Source organism: Phyllostomus discolor, chromosome 2, assembly GCF_004126475.2.
Source record: "Phyllostomus discolor isolate MPI-MPIP mPhyDis1 chromosome 2, mPhyDis1.pri.v3, whole genome shotgun sequence".
Classification (NCBI taxonomy): domain Eukaryota; kingdom Metazoa; phylum Chordata; class Mammalia; order Chiroptera; family Phyllostomidae; genus Phyllostomus; species Phyllostomus discolor.
In genome coordinates, this window is record NC_040904.2 from 92,615,428 (window position 1) to 92,637,645 (window position 22,218).

General features: G+C 37.6%; 1 protein-coding gene across 1 annotated transcript in view; it reads right to left on the reverse strand.

The window, feature by feature from the left end:
- The window catches only part of LOC114488772 (cell surface glycoprotein CD200 receptor 2-like), a 38,338-nt gene extending 26,929 nt beyond the window's left edge, over positions 1–11,409 (reverse strand). The window contains exon 1 of the mRNA XM_028502566.2: positions 11,223–11,409. Coding sequence (XP_028358367.2) covers positions 11,223–11,286 — 64 coding nt within the window. The 5' untranslated portion in view covers positions 11,287–11,409. The remainder of the gene's footprint in view (positions 1–11,222) is intronic.
- Positions 11,410–22,218: the final 10,809 nt, after the last annotated feature.

Below are 22,218 nucleotides of genomic sequence, written 5' to 3' on the forward strand. Positions count from 1 at the left end.
GAGGGTGTAATCAACCCACACAGAGGACCCAACTTGAATACCCAGCTTGGATGATGGGGAAGCTGTGCCACTGGACCTACAGGACACCTACCACATTAGGCTACACTACCGAGGCACAGAGTCAAAGCAGCTCTATAGAAACAAACACAGAGAAACCACCAAAATGAGACAAAGAAACATGGCACAAATGAAAAACAGATCAAAACTCCAGAAAAGAGCTAAATGAAACAGAGATAAGCAATCTATCACATGCAGACTTCTAAACGCTGGTTATAAGGATGCTCAAAGAATTTAGTGAGGACCTCAGCAGCATAAAAAAAGATCCAGTCAGAAATTAAGGATATACCAATTGAAATAAAGAACAATTTACAGGGGAACAACAGTAGAGTGGATGAAGCCAAGAATCAAATCAATGATTTGGAACATAAGAAAGTGAAAAACAACCAATCACAACAGCAAGAAGAAAAAAAATCCAAAAAAAATGAGGACAGTGTAAGCAGGCTCTGGGACAACCTTGAGTCTTCCAACATTTGCATCACAGGAGTGTCAGAAGGAGAAGAGAAAGAAATTAGAAATCTATTTTAAAAAATAATGGAAGAAAACTTCACTAATTTGATGAAGGAAATGTACATGCAAGTCCAGGAAGCAGAGAGAGTCCCAAACAAGATGGGTACAAAGAGGCCCACTCCAAGATACATCATAATTAAAATTATGGTTAAAGGTTAAAACTAGATAATCTTTTTTTCTTTCTTTTTTATCTTTATTATATCTTTTCCATTATCATTTAGTCCCCTTAAACCTCCCACCACCCAGCAATAACCACAATTTTGTCCATGTCCATGAGTCCTTTTTCCTTTTTGCTCAATCCCTCACCTCTCTGTCCTTCCCCCCACCACAAACTATCATCTGTTCTCCATCTGTGAGTCTGTCTGTTTTGCTTGTTAGTTCAGTTTGTTCATTAGATTCCAAATATGAGTAAAATCATATAGTATTTGTCTTTCTCTGATTGATTTATTTCACTTAGCATAATGTTCTCCAGGTCCATCCACACTGTTGCAAAGGGTAAAATTTTCTTCTTTTTTATGCCCAAGTAGTATTCCATTGTGTAAATATCCCATAGTTGTTTTATTCACTCATCTATTGATGGACACTTGGGCTGCTTCCATATCTTGGCAGTTGTAAATAATGCTGCTATGAACATAGGAGTGCTTATCTTCTTTCAAATTAGTGTTTTGGGTTCCTTCATATATATTCCCAAAAGTGGAATTGCTGGATTAAAAAGAAGACCCATTTTTAATTTTTGGAGGTATTTCTATTCTGGTGCCATTTCTGGAAACACCAGAAAATCAAATAGTATGGAACTCCAACAATCAAGGAATTAAAAAAAACTGTCAAACAGAACAACAAGACTGGTAAGGCAGAAGACCACACCAACTCAGAAAAACCAAGGTGACGCAGCAGACCTGGCAGATGGGGCTGGCTGCAGCCAGGCACCAGGCTGCTACGGAGGGGCTGACCTAAGGGGAAACAGACCCAGAGGTGGCTGTGATCTACAGTGATTGCCACAGTGGGAGAAACCCAGTCTCACATGAGAGTTCATTGAAAAGTGTGCTAGACATGAGCAGGAAAGCTGCATTTTTCCCCTCTCTGGCCCCTCCCCCACAGGCAGCTCCGCAGCACAGCAAGGAGGGTTGCCCTGCCCAGATGAATACCTAAGACCCCACCCCCTTTCAACTTATGGGGGCCCCAAGCAAAAAGATAGGGCCAAAATGAAAGAACAGAGCAAAGCCTCAGGAAGAGAGCTAAGTGAGGAAGATACAGCTAACCTATCTGATAGAGAATTTAAAGCCCTGGTAATCAAAATGCTCACAAAACTGATTGAGCTTAGTTGAAAAATGAAAGATACCCAAAATGAAGTAAAGTAAAATATTCATGGAACCAACAGTGACAGGAAGGAAACCAGGACTCAAAGTAACAATTTGGAAAAAAAGGAAGAAATAAATATCCAACCAGAACAGAATAAAAAAACAAGAATCTAAAAAAATGAATAAAGGCTGAGGAATCTCTGAGATAACCTGAAACGTTCCAATATCTGAATTATAGGGGTGCCAGAAGGAGAAGAACAACAGCAAGAAAATGAAAACTTATTTGAACAAATAATGAAAGAAAACTTCCCCAGTGTGGCAAAAGAAGTAGACTTTCATGAAGTCCAGAAAGCCCAGAGAGTCCCAAAGAAGTTGGACCCGAAGAGGAATACACCAAGGCACATCATCATTAAGTTACCCAAGATTAAAGACAAAGAGACCATCTTAAAAGCAGCAAGAGGGAAGGAAAAAGTTACCAACAAAGGATTGCCCATAAGGCTATCAGCTGATTTCTCAGAAGAAATCCTACAGGCAAGAAGGGGCTGGAAGGAAGTAAGTATTTGATGTCATGAAAGGCAAGGACCTACATCCAAGAATATTCTATCCAACAAAGCTATTGCTTAGAGTGGAAAACAGATAAAGTGCTTCCCAGGTAAGGTCAAGTTAACGGAGTTCATCATTGTCAAGCCTTTATTATATGAAATGTTAAAGGGACTGAATTTAAAAAAGGAAGATCAAAAATAAACAGTAAAATGACAACAAACTCATGACTATCAACAAATGAACCTAAAAAAATAAAAGAAAGAAAAACAATGAAAAGAAAAACTAAGCAAACAACTAGAACAGGAACAGAATCAGAGAAATGGACATCACATGGAGGGTTTTCAGTGGGGAAGGGGAGGGGAGGAAAAGTGGGGAAAGGTACAGGGAAGAAGAAGTATAATTGGTAGGCACTAAATAGATGGAAGAGGTCAAAAATGGTATAGGAAACAGATAACTCAAAGAACTTATATGTATAACCCATGGCCATGAACTAAGAAGGGGGATGCTGGAGGGTTGAGGGTAGAGGGGGGATAAAGGGGAAGAAATTGGGAAAACTGTGATAGCATAATCAATAAAATATAATTAAAAAGAAAAAGAATCACCAAGGATATTGTGGCACTGAAAGTGAAGGGCTGGAAATAAATATTCCAAGCAAATGGACAGGAAATAAAAAGCTGGGGTAGCAATACTCATATTGAACAACAGACTTCAAAAAAAGAGCCATGAAAAGGGGCCCAGATGATTACTTCATAATCCTCAAGGGAAGAATCCATCAACAAGACAAAAACATTGTAAATATATATGCACCCAACATAGGAGCACCCAAATACATAAAGAAAATCTTGGAGCACATCCAGAAAGATATTGACAGCAACACAATTATAGTAGGGGATTTCAACACCCCACTGTCAAAAATGGATAGATCTTCCAAACAAAATATCAACAAAGATATTGTGGCATTGAAAAATGTCCTGGATCAAATGGCTTTAACCGATATGTATAGAACCTTTCATCCCAAAGAAGCAAAATACACATTCTTTTCAAGTGCACATAGAACATTTTCAAAGATAGACCACATGATAGGACACAAAGCAACCCTCAACAAATTTAAGAAAATTGAAATCATATCAAGCATTTTCTCAGACCACAAGGGGCTGAAACTAGAAACAAATCTCAAGGAAAAAATTCAAAAATATTCAAACTCATGAAGACTGAATAGCATGCTATTAAGCAATAAATGGGTTAAGAATGAGATCAAGGAAGAAATCAAAAAGTTTCTGGAAATAAATGAAAATGAATACACAGCAGCCCAAAGCCTTTGGGACACAGCAAAGGGAATCTTGAGAGGGAAGTTCATAGCAATACAGGCTTACCTAAAAATGATAGAAACACTACAAATAAACAACCTAAACCTATACCTACAAGAACTGGAAGAACAACCACAAACAAAGCCCAGAGCAAACAGAAGGAAAGAAATAACCAAGATCAGAGCAAAATTAAATGGCATAGAGACTAAAAGAACAATTCATAGGATCAATAAATCCAGGAGCTGGTTCTTTGAAAAGTAAAACAAAACTGATAAGCCTTTAAACATATTCATCAAGAAAAAAAAGGAGAGGACTCAAATAAACACAATCAGAAATGAGAAAGGAGAGATTACAACTGATACCACAGAAATACAAAGGACTGTCAGAAATTGCTATGAAAAACTATATGTCAAGAAATTTGAAAACCTAGGTGAAATGGAAAAATTCCCAGAAAAATATAATCTTCCAAAACTCAAAGAAGAAGAAGTAGAAAGTCTAAAGAGACCGATAACAGCTGGTGAAATTGAAGCAATAATAAAAACACTCCAAGCACACCAAAGCCCTGGACCAGACAGTTTCACAGGAAAATTTTACAAAACATTTAAGGAAGGGCTAGCCCCTATTCTTCACAGACTATTCAAAAAAATCCAAAAAGATGGAAGATTTCCAAACTCTTTTTATGAGACCAGCATCATCCTAATCCCAAAATGAGACAAAGACACAACAAGAAAAGAAAAATACAGGCCAATATCATTCATGAACATAGACGCTAAAATCTTCAACAAAATATTGGCAAACCACATCCAGAAATACATCAAAGAGATCATAAACCATGATCAAGTAGGATTCATCCAAGGGATGCAAGGATGGTACAATATTCACAAATCAATAAACATAACACATCACATAAACAAAAGCAAAGCCAAAAATCCCAATATTGGGATTATCCTCATATTAATAGATGCTGAAAAGCATTTGATAAGGTACAGCACCCATTTATGATAAAATCACTCAGCAAAGTGGGAGTAGAGGGAAAATACCTCAACATAATAAGACCCATATACAAGAAAACTACAGCCAACACCATAATCAATGGGCAAAAAATTAAAAGCTTTCCCACTAAGATCAGAAACAAGACAAGGGCGTTGCTTTCACCACTTCTATTCAGCATAGTATTGGAAGTCTTAGCCACAGCATCAGACAAGAAAAAGAAGTAGAAGGCATCCAAATTGGAAAGGAGAAAGTAAAACTATCATTGTTTGCAGATGGCATCATAGTGTAGATAGAAAACCCTATAGATTCCACCAAAACACTATTCGACCTAATAAGTTAACTTGGCAAAGCAGTGGGATATAAAATCAATATTCAGACATCAAAGGCATTTTTGTATACCAACAATGAAATATCAGAAACAGATATTAAAGGGAAAAATTCCATTTACTATAGCAACACAAAAACTAAAGTACCTAGGAATAAACCTAACCAAGGAGGTAAACGACCTGTACTCAGAATACTACACAACACTGAAGAAAAAAAATAAGGAAGGCACAAATAAATGCAAGCATATACCTTGTTCATGAATTGGAAGAATTAGCATCATCAAAATGCCCATACTACTCAAAACAATTTATAGATCCAACACAATTCCTATTAAAACACCAGTGCCATATTTCACAGATGTAGAACAAACATTTCTTTTTTTTTCTTTTTTAATATATTTTATTGATTATGCTATTACTGTTGTTTAGTTCCTCCCCTTCACTCCCCTCCACCCTGCACACCTTCTCCCACCCACATTCCCCCCCTTTAGTTCATGTCCATGTGTCGTAAGTTCTTTAGCTTCTACATTTCCTATACTATTCTTGCCCTCACCCTGTCTATTTTCTACCTAGCATCTATGCTACTTATTCTCCATACTTTTTCCCCGTCTCTCCTCCTCCCATTCCCTTGTTGCTAACCCTCCATGTGATCTCCATTTCTGTGGTTCTGTTCCTGTTCTAGTTGTTTGCTTAGTTTCTTTTGGTTTTGTTTTAGGTGTGGTTGTAATAATTGTGAGTTTGCTGTCATTGTACTATACATGTTTTTTTAATCTTCTTTTTCTTAGATAAGTTCTTTTAACATTTCATAAAATAAGGGCTTGGTGATGATGAACTCCTTTAACTTGACCTTATCTGAGAAGCGCTTTATCTTCCCTTCCATTCTAAATGAAAGCTTTGCTGGATAGAGCAATCTTGGATGTAAGTCCTTGCCTTTCATGACTTGGAATATGTCTTTCCAGCCCCTTCTTGCCTGCAAGGTCTCTTTTGAGAAATCAGCTGACAGTCTGATGGGAACTCCTTTGTAGGTGACTGTCTCCTTTTCTCTTGCTGCTTCTAGGATTCTCTCCTTCATTTTTACCTTGGCTAATGTAATTATGATGTGCCTTGGTGAGTTCCTTCTTGGGTCCAACTTCTTTGGGACTCTTTGAGCTTCCTGGACTTTTTGGAAGTCTATTTCCTTTGCCAGATTGGAAAAGTTCTCCTTTATTATTTGTTCAAATAACTTTTCCACTTGTTGCTCTTCCTCTTCCCCTTCTGGTACCCCTATAATTCAGATGTTGGAACGTTTAAAGGTGTCCTGGAGGTTCCTAAGCCTTTCCTCATTTTTTGGAATTCTTATTTGTTCATTCTTTTCTGTGTGGTTGTGTCTTTCTTCCTTCTGGTCCACTCCACATTTGATGTGAGACCCAGCCTTCTTTCCATCACTATTGGTTCCCTGTGTATTTTTCATTTCACTTATTATAGCTTGCATTTGTTCATCAAATTTGTGACCAAAATCAACCAGTTTTGTTCAGCTTCCTGATCACCAGTGTTTTGAACTGTGCATCTGATAGGTTGGCTATCTCTCAGTTGCTTAAAAGGATGGATGGGTTCTGAAGCTTTTATTTGGTCTTCTGTTTGAGCCATCTCCCTCTCTCTCTCTCTCTCTCTCTCTCTCTCTCTCTCTCTCTCTCTCTCTCTCTCTTTTGAATTTGGTCATGCCTGTTATGGTGAGGGGCGGAGCCTTAGATGTTCACCAGGGCTGGGCACTCCAGTTGCTAAGTTGTGACATTGTATGTGGGGGCGGGGGCGAGAGGGAACAATGGCACTTGCTCCGTTCTCCTTGGGACCTCAGTCCCTTCTGCTGTTTCCCCCAAGCAAACTGGTCCCCTCTGGTGCCAGTTCCTGTGTGGGTGGGCTTGTGCACATTGTAGGACCCTCCAAGGACCTCTTCTGTGAGGCTGGGTGTCTCTCCATGCACCTCAACTCCCACAGGTGTCCTCAATCAGTGTCCTGAGGCTCTATTTCCCAGCACTGGGATCCTGGGTTGCACGCAGTGCCTTGCTTCACAATCATCGCCTCACTGGGTCTGCCAGTTGCCACCCCTCAGCCGGGGTCTGCCCACTGCCAGTTGTGCAGTCAGGGTCTACCCGCTGCAGTCTTGCATGCCTCTGTCTTGCACACCTCAGATACCTTATGCACCCCCGGATGCCGTAAGTGCCGGTCCCAATGCTCTCTGTTCTCCATGCTGTGACTTGGCCCAGCTGCCTGACTCCGCCCCACCCCTCCTACCAGTCTGGATGAGCGGGTCAATTTCAACTTCTTGGTTGTCCAACTTCCATTCAGATCAACTTTCTGTCAGTTCTGTTTGTTATTCTGTTTCTAAATTGTTGTCGTCCCTATCTTGGTTGTGCAAGGAGGTACAGTACATCCACCTATGCCTCCATCTTGGGCAGAAGTCCAGAACAAACATTTCAAAAATTTATATGAAACCGTAAATGACCCTGAATAGCCATGGCAATTTTGAGAAAGAAGAACAAAGTACAAGATATCAAAATACCTGATATCAAACTATATTACAAGTCCATGGTATTCAAAACAGTCTGGTACTGCCATAAGAACAGACACATAAATCAGTGGAACAGAATAGAGAGCCCAGAAATAAACTCAAGTCTCTATGGTCAATAAACATTGGACAAAGAGGGCAGAACTATAAAATGTAGTAAAAATAGCCTCTTGAAAAATGGTGTTGAGAGATCTGGACAGCCACCTGCAAAAAATGAAACTCGACCACCAACTTACATCATACACAAAAATAAACTCAATAGGGATAAAAGACTTAAATATAAGTTGCAACACCATGAAAGTCCTAGAGGAGAACATAAGCAGGAAAATCTCAGGTATTCCACGCAGCAATAGTTTTCACCAATACATCCCCTAGAGCAAAGGACATAAAGGAAAGAATTAAAAAATGAGACTTCATTAAAATAAAAAGCTTCTGCATGGCTAAAGAAAACACCAGCAAAACGAAAAAGGAGTCAACCATATGGGAAAATATATTTGCCAATGATACCTCAGCCAAGGGTTTAATCTCCAAAATATATAAATAATTCACATGACTCCACTCCAGGAAGAAAAACAACCCAATTAAAACATGGGTAAAGGAGCTGACACTTTTCCAAGGTGGACATACAGAGGGTCCAGACTTATGAAAGAATGCTCAACGTCACTAGCCATCAGAGAGATGCAAATTAAAACCACAATGAGATAACACTTCACACCAGTCAGAATGGCCATCATAAACAAATCAACAAACAACAAATGCTGGCAAGGTTGTGGAGAAAAGGGAACTTTAGTGCACTGTTGGTGGGAATGCAGACCAGTGCAGCCACTGTGGAAAACAATGTGGAATTTCCTCAAAAAACTAAAAATGGAACTGCTTTTTGACCCATCAATTTCACTGCAAGGGTTATACCCTAAGAATTCTGAAACACTGACTCAAAAGAGCTTATGCACCCCAACGTTTATAGTACAATTCACAACAGCCAAGTGTTGGAAGCAATGTAAGTGCCCATCAGTAAAAGACTGGATCAAAAAAAAAAAAAAACCTATGGCACATTTACACAATGGAATACTATGTAGCAGAAAGAAAGAAGGAGCTCCTACCCTTCATGAAAGCATCAGTGGATCTGTAGAGCATTATGCTAAGTGAAATAAGCCATGTGGTGAAAGACAAATACCACATGATCTCACCTTTAACTGGAACCTAATCAACAAAACAAACAAGCAAGCAAAATATAACCAGAGACTGTGAAATTAGGAACAAACTGACAGTAATGAGAGGGGAGGTGGGAAGGGGATAATGGGCATAAAAGGGGAAGGAGTTTTCAGGAACATGTATAAAGGACACATGGACAACACCAAATGTGGGGAGTGATGGGGAGGGAAATGCAGACAACTGTACTTGAACGACAATAAAAAACTGTAAAAAAAAAAAAGCAACAACTGTGGTACATGTACACAATGGAATACTATGTAGTAAAAAGAAAAAATGAGGTGATTGTTTCCCCATTTGTGGGCTGGTAAGCTGGGAAGAACAACTGGGAAGCGAGACAGACCGCAGAACCCAGGGTTTCAGCGTGGGAAACTAAAGACTCAAAACCCCTGAATGTTAAAATCTGCAGGAGTGTGGCAGTGAGAGAAACTCTCAGGATCACAGGAGAGTTCGTGGTAGAGGCACACACAAACCCACACACACAACACACACAAACCTACACACCTGTGAGTCAGCCTCTGAAAGGGCACAATTCATTTGTGGGAAGTGAGGGAAGTGACAGAAAGTGGGGCTAGAGCAGAGCCAGCAAGTGGCATTGTTCCCTCTCTGACCCCTCCCCCACAGACAGCACCATGATGCAGCAAAGAGGGTTGCCCTGCCCTGGTGAATATCTAAAGCTCCACCCCTAACAACATAATGGGTGCTCCAAGACAAAGAAATATGGCCCAAATGAAAGAACAGATCAAAACTCCAGAAAAAGAACTAAGTGACAAGGAGATAGCCAACCTATCATATGCAGACTTCAAAACATTGATAATCAGGATGCTCACAGAAATTATTGAGCTCAGTCACAAAATGAAGGGAGAAATGAAGGCTACACAAAATGAAATAATGGAAAATATACAAGGAACCAAGAGTGAAGGGAAGGAAACTGGAACTCAAACCAAAGATTTGAAACAAAATGAAGAAATAAATATCCAACTGGAACAGAATGAAGAAATAAGAATTCCAAAAAATGAGGAGAGGATGAGAAAGCTCTCAGACCACTTTAAATGCTCCAACATCTGAATCATAGGGGTACCAGAAAAAGAAGAGGATGAGCAAGAAATTGAAAACTTATTTGAACAAATAATGAAGGAAAACTTCCCCAATCTGGTAAAGGAAATGGACTTCCAGGAAGTTGAGGAAGCCTAGAGAGTCTCAAAGAAATTGGACCCAAAGAGGAACACACCAAGACACATCATAATTAAGTTACCCAAGATTAAAGATAAGGAGAGAATCTTTAAAGCAGCAAGAGAAAAGGAGAGAGTTACCTACAAAGGAGTTCCCATGAGGCTATCAGCTTTTCTCAAAAGAGGCCTTACAGGCAAGAAGGGGCTGGAAAGAAATATTCAAAGTCATGAAAGGCAAGGACCTACATCCAAGATTACTCTATCCAGCAAAGCTATCATTTAGGATGGAAGGGAAGATAAAGTGCTTCCCAGATAAGGTCAAGTTAAAGGAGTTTATCATCACCATCCCCTTATTTTATAAGGGGCTTATCTAAGAAGTAGAAGATGATCAAAAATATGAACAGTAAAATGACAACAAACTCACGACTATCAACAACTGAACCTAAAAAAAAAAAAAAAACTAAAACTAAGCAAACAACTAGAACACAAACAGAATCAGAGAAATGGAGATCACATGAAGTATTGTCAGTGGGGCAGGGGTCATTCTGCAGGAAGAACTTCTTGGGGATCATTGCAAAACAGGGCAGAAAGAATGCCAAGATTTGTCTTAAGCTTTTCAAGTCTGCTCTAATTAGAGCCTCTTCACTCATATGTACTACCTACATGTTTTTGGATAAGAGCCCATTTGTATAAAAAGCTCTGATAAGACCTTGAAAATGTTAATTTGAATAAATTATTTATGATTTATATATTCTTATATTTTTGATGCTCATTTTCTGAAACAAATTGTACCCAGATATAATTTCTTGCTCTATTTCAAATTTTAAAAACTCAAAATAAAAATTTAGGGTTTTATTTTTAGCCTCAGAACTAGAAATATTAGAAATACCAAAAGAGAAAAAATAATTACACAACAATAAACAATAAACATTAAGGTCCAAAAATAAGAATTCAAGTGAGACAATAAGGATACACACCAAACAACTGGAAAAGAGAGTCCATTCTGTCACGTCACAGAAGTTTAGCTGCACTCCATTCCAGGGTCTCTAATATTACTCTGACTCAGCTAGTCAGCTAGTCAATGCACCATTTGGGTAGAATGCATCAGAGGGAGATTTGTTGGATAATGCATAAGTTTATCACTTATATTTGAAAACATCATAAAACATCTTATGAATATTTTATGAGTGGATTAAAAGCATCCTCATCACTATTGAAAGAGAGCCTTGTTTTTGGCTGAAATGCCACAGCATTACACTTACCAGACACCATGAGTAGGATGAAGATCAGTAATCTCAAAGTTGAAGTCCTTCCCAAAGGATGCATTTGGCGTGATTTTCTTCTTTAATGTAAAACCACTGACAATCAACAAACTCAGTGAATCTCTGTCTTTTCATCACCTTTATTTATTCTCAATTTAACAGGGTTGATTGTCATTTTTCTTCACCATTCTGCTATATCTTTATCTTTATATGCACCTCACATGCTTTTGGTCGAGCAACCAACAGGAAATGTCAGTGAGTCTAGCTTGGTTCTAGGGTAATGACGGCAGATGCATAGTGGCCGGAAGTATGACCAGCCCAAATAAAAGAAGTAATTGGGGTGTGGACGTAGCTGCACATAGAAGGGATCTGACTATTCTTTAGTCAATGCCTCAAAATTGGGTGTAGACAGCATTAAAAAATTAAAAATTATATTAAAATCCACTCACTGACCCTCACACCATTTTTGAGCTTGATTATTTGGGGTATTTTGAGTGGCCCAAATTATTGCCGGATGAGGACTGGGCCTGGAGTGAGTCAGCCTCAGGCCAGCCTGAAAGGTGTGGGTCCTTGACTTTGTGTGGGATAGATTTCACAGTACGAGTCCAAGTGATTTTGTGAGTTCATTTATTAAAACTGGGGACATCAAAATAAAGGATTTAGGTTAGAAAAAGCAACAGGGTTGAGCTTAGGCAGTGCTCTGCTTCAGCTGCCTAGAAATGTTATAGAGAAGAAGTGAACCCAGATGGGGCTGCTGTTAGCTCACTGAAAAGTCAGAGAAAAAAGGGGCCCTGGAGACCGGATCAGTGGGTAAGCCCAGGATGAGCCGCTACTGCCTTCTGCTTTCCTTTTTGCAAGTCTCATGGGGAACGTTCAGAGTTTAGGAAAAAGAAAGTAAAAAGTTTATGCCCAAGAATGGGCATGAACGTGCTCTAAAGAGAGCCTGAGCTGAATCTTTGTTTTGAGGGTTTTATCACTCTTCTGCAGGTGAGAATCTTCAAGCAGGGTTTCAGCAGAATATTCATCAGCTTTCCAGGTGTGACTTTAATATGCTGGTGTATCAAAATGAGTGTATAAGGGAGTCTGGGATTATTTTTTGGCCAGCTTCACTGCTTTACTTTTATCTTGGATTTGTCTAGCTCTAAAGGGGTTTTGTTATTTGTTCCCCTGACTTCACCCATCCTTGGGTTTTTCTGGCACAAATGGCATTAATTGGGTCTCTGTTTTCTATCTTCCTGACCAGAGTCATTTAAGCTATTTATTCTTTGGTTAGGGAAAAGAGGTGTAAACTATTTGTTCTCAGTTGTCCTTGGTTAGGGAAGATAAGGTCTTTCAATTCACTAGCCGTCTGTAAGTTGTTTAAATTCTTTGGCCTTGTTGAATGATTTTGTCTCCGTTTCCCCATTCCACTTGCCCAGGAATTTTTCTAGTTTCTTATTACCCAACCTCAAACTCCTCAAAATTGGGTGTCAACAGCACTTAAAAAATTTAAAACTATATTAAAATTGACTCATTGATCTTCGCATCAGTTTTCAGCTTGCTTATTTGGGATGACTGAGCCAAATAGTTGAGGAGGCTTTTAGTGAGTAGTGCAGAAGTTACCTGAACTGCAAGAAACATCTTATCAGAATAAAATGGAGGACAAGTAGAAGTATAAGGAACCTCTGTAAGCCAGTCCATAGCCAAATCCCCCATTATAGGGCATTAGCTAAGAACACAGATCCAGGATTTCTAGGATCTCTAATAATATCTGGCTGAGTTATAAAGTATATTAAAAGTATGACTTACATTTTTCCATGACAATAATATCTTAGTGTACCCCTTTATTCAAGATGGCAGGTTCAAAAGTTACATTGTTGAGAGATACGAACTGATAGTTTGGTAATTTATGTTACAAGTGTTTGTGACATTTGTAACTGAGAGGAAGGGGTGATCTTCACCAAAGATACAGAGGAGAGGCTGTGGTGGAAAACCAGAGGTGAGAAATAAGAGATGGCACAGAGGATGGGGAGGTGCTCTTCCCCGGTGGTTGAGAAGTGAACCGAGGCAGGCAGTTGCCTCCTGGGGAAAACAATAATCTCCACTAATTTTTAGACTAACACAGGTAGTAGTACCCTCTACCAGATTTTCTTTCAGACATGGGAGTTAGGGATGCACATTTTGGCAGAGAGCAAGTATACCAGGATTATGGGTTCAGCAAATAGCAAGCTCAGGCAGCATAATAAAATTCCTAATATTGCTCTGGCTGGTGTGGCTCAGTGGATTGAATGATGGACTGCAAACCAAAGAGTCTCTGGTTTGATTCCCAGTCAGGGCACATGCCTGAGTTGTGGGCCAGGTCTCCAGGAGGGGGAGCTCAAGAGGCAACCACACATTGATGCTTCTATCCCTGTCTTTCTCCCTCCCTTCCCCTCTCTAAAAATAAATAAATAAAATCTTTTAAAAATTCCTAATATTAAAGAAACGAAAGCAATAAATGTCCCATGTCTAATTTGTCAGTGCCTTAAGAAAGGCAGACAACGAGATTGCTAGACCAGTGGTCTCAGTGTCCTGGATGAAGTTGTTTCTTAACCCAGGGACAAATCCATCTCCAACATCAAGGTCTTTGGCTGTAGTAATATCACCTGCAATGTCTATAGCAAACAAGAAACACACCTGAAGGCTGGACCCTAGAAAGTGTGGCTCAAATGGTCTATCATTCCCATTGCCCTAAGGTAACCCCCACCTGGCTAGTATCTAGCCCATGGAGTTTAACTAGTTAGAACTGTTCTTTTTTTAATATTTCAACACCAAAAACTTTGTATAAAGAGAGGCGTGGAAACCAGCAGCAAACGACAAGTTTAAATACAAGCTCACCAACAAGTGACAATAGTTCCTTCCCATACTGCTCTCCTGGTGGTTTAGAACCAATTAGTAAGCCAAGAGCAGACCCACCCCCCCTCAATAAGCTATGCAAGAGTCTGGGGTCATGGCCATGCTATCCTGCTCACAGTGCCAAATGTTTTATGAGATTGAAAGATTCCTCTGACAGCAGGACACAACACAGCAACACTCAACTATATGAAAGGCAGAACTCTCTGTTACTCCTAACTCCAAGTGGGAGGAGCTTGCACACAAGGGTTGCACCAGGGACAGAGTAATAGTAAGCTGGAACTGTAGGGGGCAGTTTATACAGGGCAAGTGGAGGGGATTTATCTAGGTTTGGGGGATTCCTTTGTATTGGCAAATTTGAAAATTTTCGCAGGTTCCAAGGCATTGTCTGAAATAGGCTCCTGGGGCAATTGGAGCAGGTGGCCCAGAGTGAGAGCCCAAATAAGGAAGTAGTTGTGGTGTAGGCTTGCTCAGGTGCTCAAGAATAGGAACTGACTGGCCTGTAGCCAAAACCAAGGGCCAAAAACTAGACCAAGAGAGCATTAAAAAGAAAAAGAAAAAAAGAACTGTATTACACAGCCCTCAGAACGAACCAAACCTGCTGACACTGTGACCTGGAAAGTCTAGCCTCCAAAACTGGAGACAATTAATTTCTGTTGTGTAAGCCACTTAGTGTGTGGTACTTGTTAAGACAGCCCCAGAAAATGAATACACTTTGAAACAAGTAGTGTCATTTTCATTCCTGCCATTGAAGAGGAATGGTTACAGCGTATCTTCGCCACATCTCTTATGACAATTTGCCACATCGCACATCTCAATTCAGATAAGCCACATTTCAAGTAGTCAACAGCTGTTGTGGCACGGGACTAACATAGTAGACACCATCATTCTAGAGCATAATTTATTTTTATGGTCAGTATAATGTTCTAATTTTTTCATTTATTGATTTTTAGAGAGAGAAAGGAAGGGGGAGAGAAAGAGAGGGAAAGAAACATTGATTTGTTGTTCCACTTATTTACGCACTCATCAGTTGATTCTTATATGTTCCCTGACCAGGCATGGAACCCATGACATTGGCAAATCAGTACAATGCTCTAACCAACTAAGCTACCTGGCCAGGGCTAAAACTTCGTGATAAAATTATTTTTAAAATTAAAAAAAATGTTTAATTCTTTCTCATAACTGTACAATATTGCCAAAAAAGTATTCTGAGCTATTTTTAACATATCATTTTAAATAGTATAGATACAACTTACAATACACCCGTCAAAATACACATACATTTTTAATTCTTCTGAAATCATTTATTCAATTTTCCAATAGAACTTAAATGAGTTGCTACACGACTTTGGTGATAACTTAGCTAAAATATAAAATTAAAAAGAAGAAACAAATTTTATTCTGTCATTTATATGTGTCTCTAAAGACTTTTTCTTTTTTCTCTTACATGCTGTAAATAACGAAAGTGCATTTATCAAAACAGAAAAAGCATTTGACAAAATTCAACACCAGTTGTTTTAGTCTGCTGGGACTGTATGACTTAAACAACTGAAATTTATTTTCTCACAGCTCTGGAAGATATAAGTCCAAGATCAAGGTGCTAGCAAGGTTCTGGGGAGGCTTCTCTTCCTGGCTAGCAGACAGCTGCCTTCTGTGTCACACATGTCTTTCTTCCATGTGCATGCTTGGAGTAAGAGATATCTCCAGTGTCTCTTTCAATAAGAACGATTTCATCAAATTATGTCCCCAATCTTATGAGCTCATTTAAACTTAATGACCCCTTGAAGACCCTACCTCATACCATCACATTAAGGATTAGGGCTTCAACATGTGAATTGTGGGGACACCATTCAGTCCATTATATAAAACAAAAATAAAGGAAACTTCTCCCACTTGATAAAGAGTTATCTTATCATTCTGGGAAAAACCAGGAAGACAGTCCAAAGCTTTTATAATCTAGTGATGCTGCCATTGTTGATCTGGTTCCTGGCCAGCCCATATATGCTGCAAGCTTCTCTGACTGTCCTCCTCAGGGCCACTTTGCTGTCATAACATGAGACAGACAGTGACTGTGGTAGTTTTCAGAGCAGTGGACAAGAAGGCAGCTGGAGCCAGTAAGTCACCTTGTGGGCCCAGAAGCTCAGAGGGCTAAATGAATATTGTCCCAGTACCTGCCACCCCAGTCTTAATCAGTGGTGGAGGAACGGTCTCAGAACACTTTGTCTCAATCGGCCACTTAAGTTTAAGAGTAAAAGACTGGTTAATGATCACAATGCATCACAAAACCTTCAGGAGGAAAGGAGAATGTTTTGTGACCTGTTAGGGCTATTTTTTTTTTGACAGGAGATGGCAGTTTTTAAGTTGTTCATAAGTTAGTAATTTTTAAAATTAGTACTTTTTAAAAGAAATGACCAAAACTCTGTCACAGAATGTTGAGACCCATTAAAAAAATTCAATGAGAAAAAAATCCACAGCCAGCACCATACTTAATTGTGAAAGACCGAATAGTGAAAATAAAGGGTATACAGATGAGAAAAAGAAATGACACGGTTCCTATTTGAAGGTGACATGATGGATCGATCTGTTTATATGAGTGTCAAAATCATCAATGTTACTGTACTATAGTTTTGCAAAATATTACCAATAGAGGAAACTGGGTAAAGAGCACATAGAATCTGCCTATATTACTTCTTAAAACTGTTTGTGAATCTACAAATATCTCAAAAAAAATTTAGAAAATAAAAATATGGTAATTGCTGAGGGAAGGAGATATAAGGGAACTAAATGATAATGGAAAGAAAATACAATAAAGATTAAAGTAAAAATAAACAAACAAATAAATACTCAAAAAAGGAAAGGAAAATTACTACAGGATCAGAACTAAAACAATACAAAAATAATTAAAAGCAAATTGTACTTTGTCATTTGTAACTGTTCCTAAAAATATTTCTCCCTACATGTTACAAGTAATTAAGTTCCATTATTTTTATTGTGGTAACTATATACAACTTAAACTTCAAATCCTACCCATTTTAAAGTATACAGTTATTGGTTTTGAGTACATTCACAGCATTGTGAGATCATCACTACTAACAAGTTCCAGAAGTTTTCATCATCACAAAAGAAAACTCTGTACCCATTAAGTATTCATGACCTATTCCCACTATCCCACCTACTGCCACACTAATCTGCTTTCTGTCTCTATGCATTTGCCTTTTCTGACCATTCAGGTAAATGTAATAATACAATACATGGCCTTTTGTGTTTGGCTTCTTTCACATAGTATAATGTTCTTTCTTTCTTTCTTTCTTTCTTTCTTTCTTTCTTTCTTTCTTTCTTTTTATTTATTTAAATAATACTTTTTTAATCCTCACCCAAGTATATGTTTATTGATTTTAGAGAGAAAGGAAGGGGGACAGAGAGAGACATTTGATTGGTTGCCTTCTGAACACAACCTGACCAAGGATCGAACCTGACCTAGGTATGGACCCTAACCAGAAATCAAATCTGCAACCTTTTGGTGCATGGGACAATGCTCCTACCCACTGAGCCACCTGGCCAGGGTGGTGTACCATAATGTTTTTAAAGGTTCATCCATGCAGTAGCATGTATCAGTACTTCATTTTTTCATGACCAAATAATACTCCATTGTATGGATATATCACATTTTGTTTATCAATACACTGATGAACTTTTGAGTTGTTTCAGGTGCTGCTATGAACATTAGTACATAACTTGTTGTTTGAACAACTGTTTTCAATTACTTTGGCTATACACATGAGTGTAATTGCTGAGCCATGTGTAATTCTGTTTAACTTACTGAAGACACCAAATTGTTGTCCACGGTGGCTGCATCATTGTACATTTCTACAAGAAATATATAGAGCTTTTAGTGGATATGAAGTGGTATCTCATTGTGGTTTTTATTTGCATTTTCTATTTTTTTTTAAGATTTTATTTCTTTATTTTTAGAGAGGGAATTGGAAGGAGAAAGGGAAACATCAATGTGTGGTTGCCTCTCGAGCGCCCCCTACTGGGGACCTGGCCCACAACCCAGGCATGTGCCCTGATTGGAAATCAAAACAGGGACCCTTTGGTTCACAGGCCAGCACTCAATCCATTGAGCCACACCAGCCAAGGCTGATTTGCATTTTCTTAATGACTAATGACGTGATTCATCTTATCATGCTTGTTGGTCATTTTTATGTCTTTTGGAGGAAAATGCCAATTCAAGTCTTTTACCCACTTTTAAACTGAATGTCAGTTTGTTTTTAAGTAGTACATTTAGTAGTATAGTACATTACTATATTCTGATTACTCAAACATTACCAGATATAAGATTTGCAAATATTTTTCACATTCTATGGGTTGTTTTTTACTTTGATGCACAAAACTTTTTAATTTTGATGAAGTCTAATTTCTCTATGCTGTCTTTGGATGCTTGTACTCTTGATGTTCTATCTAAAAATTATTGCCAAATCTAGAGGTAATGAAGATGTTTTCTTCTAAGAACTTTATAGTTTTAGGGCTTATACTTAGTTCTTTGATCTATTTTGGGATTCTTTTTAATATGATATGAGATACTGAATTAACATTTTTTTCTTTGCATGTGGTGACCCAGATGTATCAGCACCACTTGTTGACAAAGCTATTCTTACCTCCTCCACTGAATGATCTTGGCACTTTTATTGTAAATCAATTGGTTATAGGAGTATAGTTTATTTCTGGACTCTTAATTCTATTCTATTGGTCTATATCTCTGTCCTTTGGCCAATAGCAAACTGTTTTGATTACTATAGCTTTGTGAAAAGTTTTAAAATTGGAAATACAAGTTCACCAACTTTATTCTTTCTGAATATTGTTTTGATTATTTGGGGTCCCTTGAAATTTCATGTGAATTTGAAGATTTTCTACTTCTGCTAAAATAAATAAATAAATAGATAGACAGATAAAAGGCCATTGGGATTTTGTAGGGGACTATATTAAGTATGTAGATTTCTTTGAGGAGTATTGCCAAGCCACAAACATGGAATATTTTTCTGTTTAGTTAGAGCTCCTTCAATTTCATTTAGCAATGTTTTTTAATTCCTTAGTATTTTATTCTCTTTGATGTCATTGTAAATGGGTTTGTTTTCTTAATTTCCTCAGTTAAAATGTTCATTGTTAGTGTATAGAAATATATCATACTTTCAAATGTTAATTTTGTTTATTAGCCCTAATTGGGCTTGAGGAGTTTCTGCAGTATTTTGTTCAGAATATTCTATATATAAGATTATGTGATATATTACAAGAGATAATTTTATTTCTTACTCATCAATTTGGAAACCTTTTATTTGCTTAATTGCCCTGAATAGAACATCTGGTGTAATGTCCAATAAAGGTAGCAAAAGTGGGTATTTTTACATAGTCTTTGATCTTGGGGGAAGACCCTCTAGTTTTTCAACAGTATGATATTACTATGGGTTTTTTAATAAATTTCCTCTGCACATTGAAGAAGTTCTATTCTTAGGTTGTTGTGTTCTTATCATGAAGGAATATTGTATTTTGTCAATGTTTTTTCTGCATCTTTGAGATAATTTTGGATTTTTTTCTTTCTTCTATTAAGTTATGAATTACACTGATTGATTTTCATATGTTGAACCAATCTTGCATTCCTGGGATAAATATCACTTGACCATGGCTTATAATTCTTTTAATATACTACTATATTCATTTTGCTAGTATTTTGAGGATTTTTCCCTCTATGTTGATAAGGGATATTGGTGTGTAGTTTTCTTCTATTGTCTGTGTCTAGTTTTTACATCAGGGTAATGCAGACCTCATAGAATTAGTTGATAAGTATTTTCTCCTCTTCTATTTATTGAAATAATTTGAGAAGAATTGGCCATAATTCTACTTGAAATGTTTAGTAGGATTCACCAGTGAAGCCACTGGGTCCTGGACTCTTCTTTGTTAAGAGGTTTTTATATTCATGATTCAATCACTTTACTTGGACAAGTTTGTTAAGATTTCTATTTCTTCTTGAATCAGTTTTAGCAATTTATGTATTTCTGAAGATGTGCCAATTTCATCTAGGTTACCCAGTTTGTTGGCATGTGATTGTTCATAGTGTCTTATAAATAATCATTTATTTCTTAATATCTGTAATATTGGTAGAAACTTCCCTTCTCTCTCTTTCTCCCTCTCTCTCAACTGGTCAATTTTACTGATCTTTTTAAACAATCAAATTTTCTTTTTTTTTAAGATTTTATTTATTTATTTTTAGAGAGGGAAGAGAGAGAGATAGAGAGAGAGAGAGAAACATCAATGTGTGGTTGCTGGAGGTCATGGCCTGCAACCCAGGCATGTACCCTGACTGAGAATCGAACCTGCGACACTTTGGTTCGCAGTCCATGCTCAATCCACTGAGCTACACCAGCCAGGGACAAATTTTCATTTTATTAACTCTTTTTGTTTTACTATTATTTATTTTGTTTATCTCCACTCTAACCTTTATTAATATCTTATTCTGTTTGCTGTGGTTTTAGTTTGTTCTTCTATTTTAGTTCTTTAAGGTCTGCAGTTAGATTATAAATTAAAGAGTTTCATATTTTTCAATATAGGGATTTGTAGCTGTACATTTCCCTCTGGACACTGCTTTCACTACATCTCATGAGTTTAGGTATATGGTGTTTCCAATTTCATTCATCTCTAGTTATTGTATTTTATAATTTCCCTTGTGATTTCTTCTTTGACCCATTACTTGCTTTAAAAAATGATAATTAATGGAAAAGCCAAAAAGCTTATATGTGTGACTCATGGACATGAACTAACAGGGTAATACTGGAGGTAGGAGGGATGCAGGGTGGAGAGGCACAAGGGAAAAAAATGGGACAACTCTAATAGCAAAATCAATAAAATACACTTCAAAAATAAAAAAGGATATTTAATTTCTTCATATTTTGTATTTTCCAGTTTTCTTTCTGTTATTGATTTCTAGTTCTATTCCATGATGGTCAGAGAAGATAATTTGTATGATTTCAATATTTTAAATGAAGTGAAAATTTTTTGTACACTCAGGAAAAAATGTGTATTCTGCCATTTGGGCATGTGGTGTTATGTATATATCTCTTAGGTTCTGTTAATGTATACTGTTGTTCAAACCTTCTATTTCTTATTGATAATTTATCTAGTCTCATTCTTCATTAAAATAGGTTATTAAGAGCAAGTAGAAGGAAGGAAATAACCAAAATCAGAGCAGAATCAAACAACATAGAGACTAAGAGCACAATTATAAGGATCAATAAATCCAGGAGCTGGTTCTTTGAAAAGGTAAACAAAATCAACAAGCCTTTAAACAGAGTCATCAAGAAAAAAAGAGAGAAAACCCAAATAAACACAATCAAAAATGAAAGAGGAGAGATTACAACAGATACCACAGAAATACAAAGGATTGTAACAAATTACTACAAAGAGCTGTATGCCAAGAAATTTGAGAACCTAGGTGAAATGGACAAATTTCTAGAAAAATATAAATTCCAAAACTGAATGAAGAAATAGAAAGCCTAAACAGACCAATAACAACTGACAAAATTGAAGCAGTAATCAAAAAACTCCCAACACACAAAAGCCCTGGACCAGATGGTTTCACAGGAGAATTTTATAAACCATTTAAGGATAAGCTAACTGCTATCCTTCACAGACTATTCCAAAAAATCCAAGAAAATGGAAGACTCCCAAACTCTTTTTATGAAGCCAGCATCATCCTAATCCCAAAACCAGAAAAGACATAACAAAGAAAGAAAACTTTAGGCCAATATCGCTGATGAACATAACACTAAAATCCTCAACAAAATATTGACAAACTGCATCCAGCAATACATAAAAAAGATCATACACCATGATCAAGTGGGATTCATCCCAGGGATGCAAGGATAGTACAATATTTGCAAATTAATAAACATAATACATCACATAAACAAAAGCAAAGTCAAAAATCACATGATCATAGCACTAGATACAGAAAAAGCATTTGATAGGGCACAGCAGCCATTTATGATAAAAAAACACTTAGTAAAGTGGGGATAGAGGGAACATTCCTCAACATAATAAAGGCCATATACAAGAGACCTACAGCCAACATTAT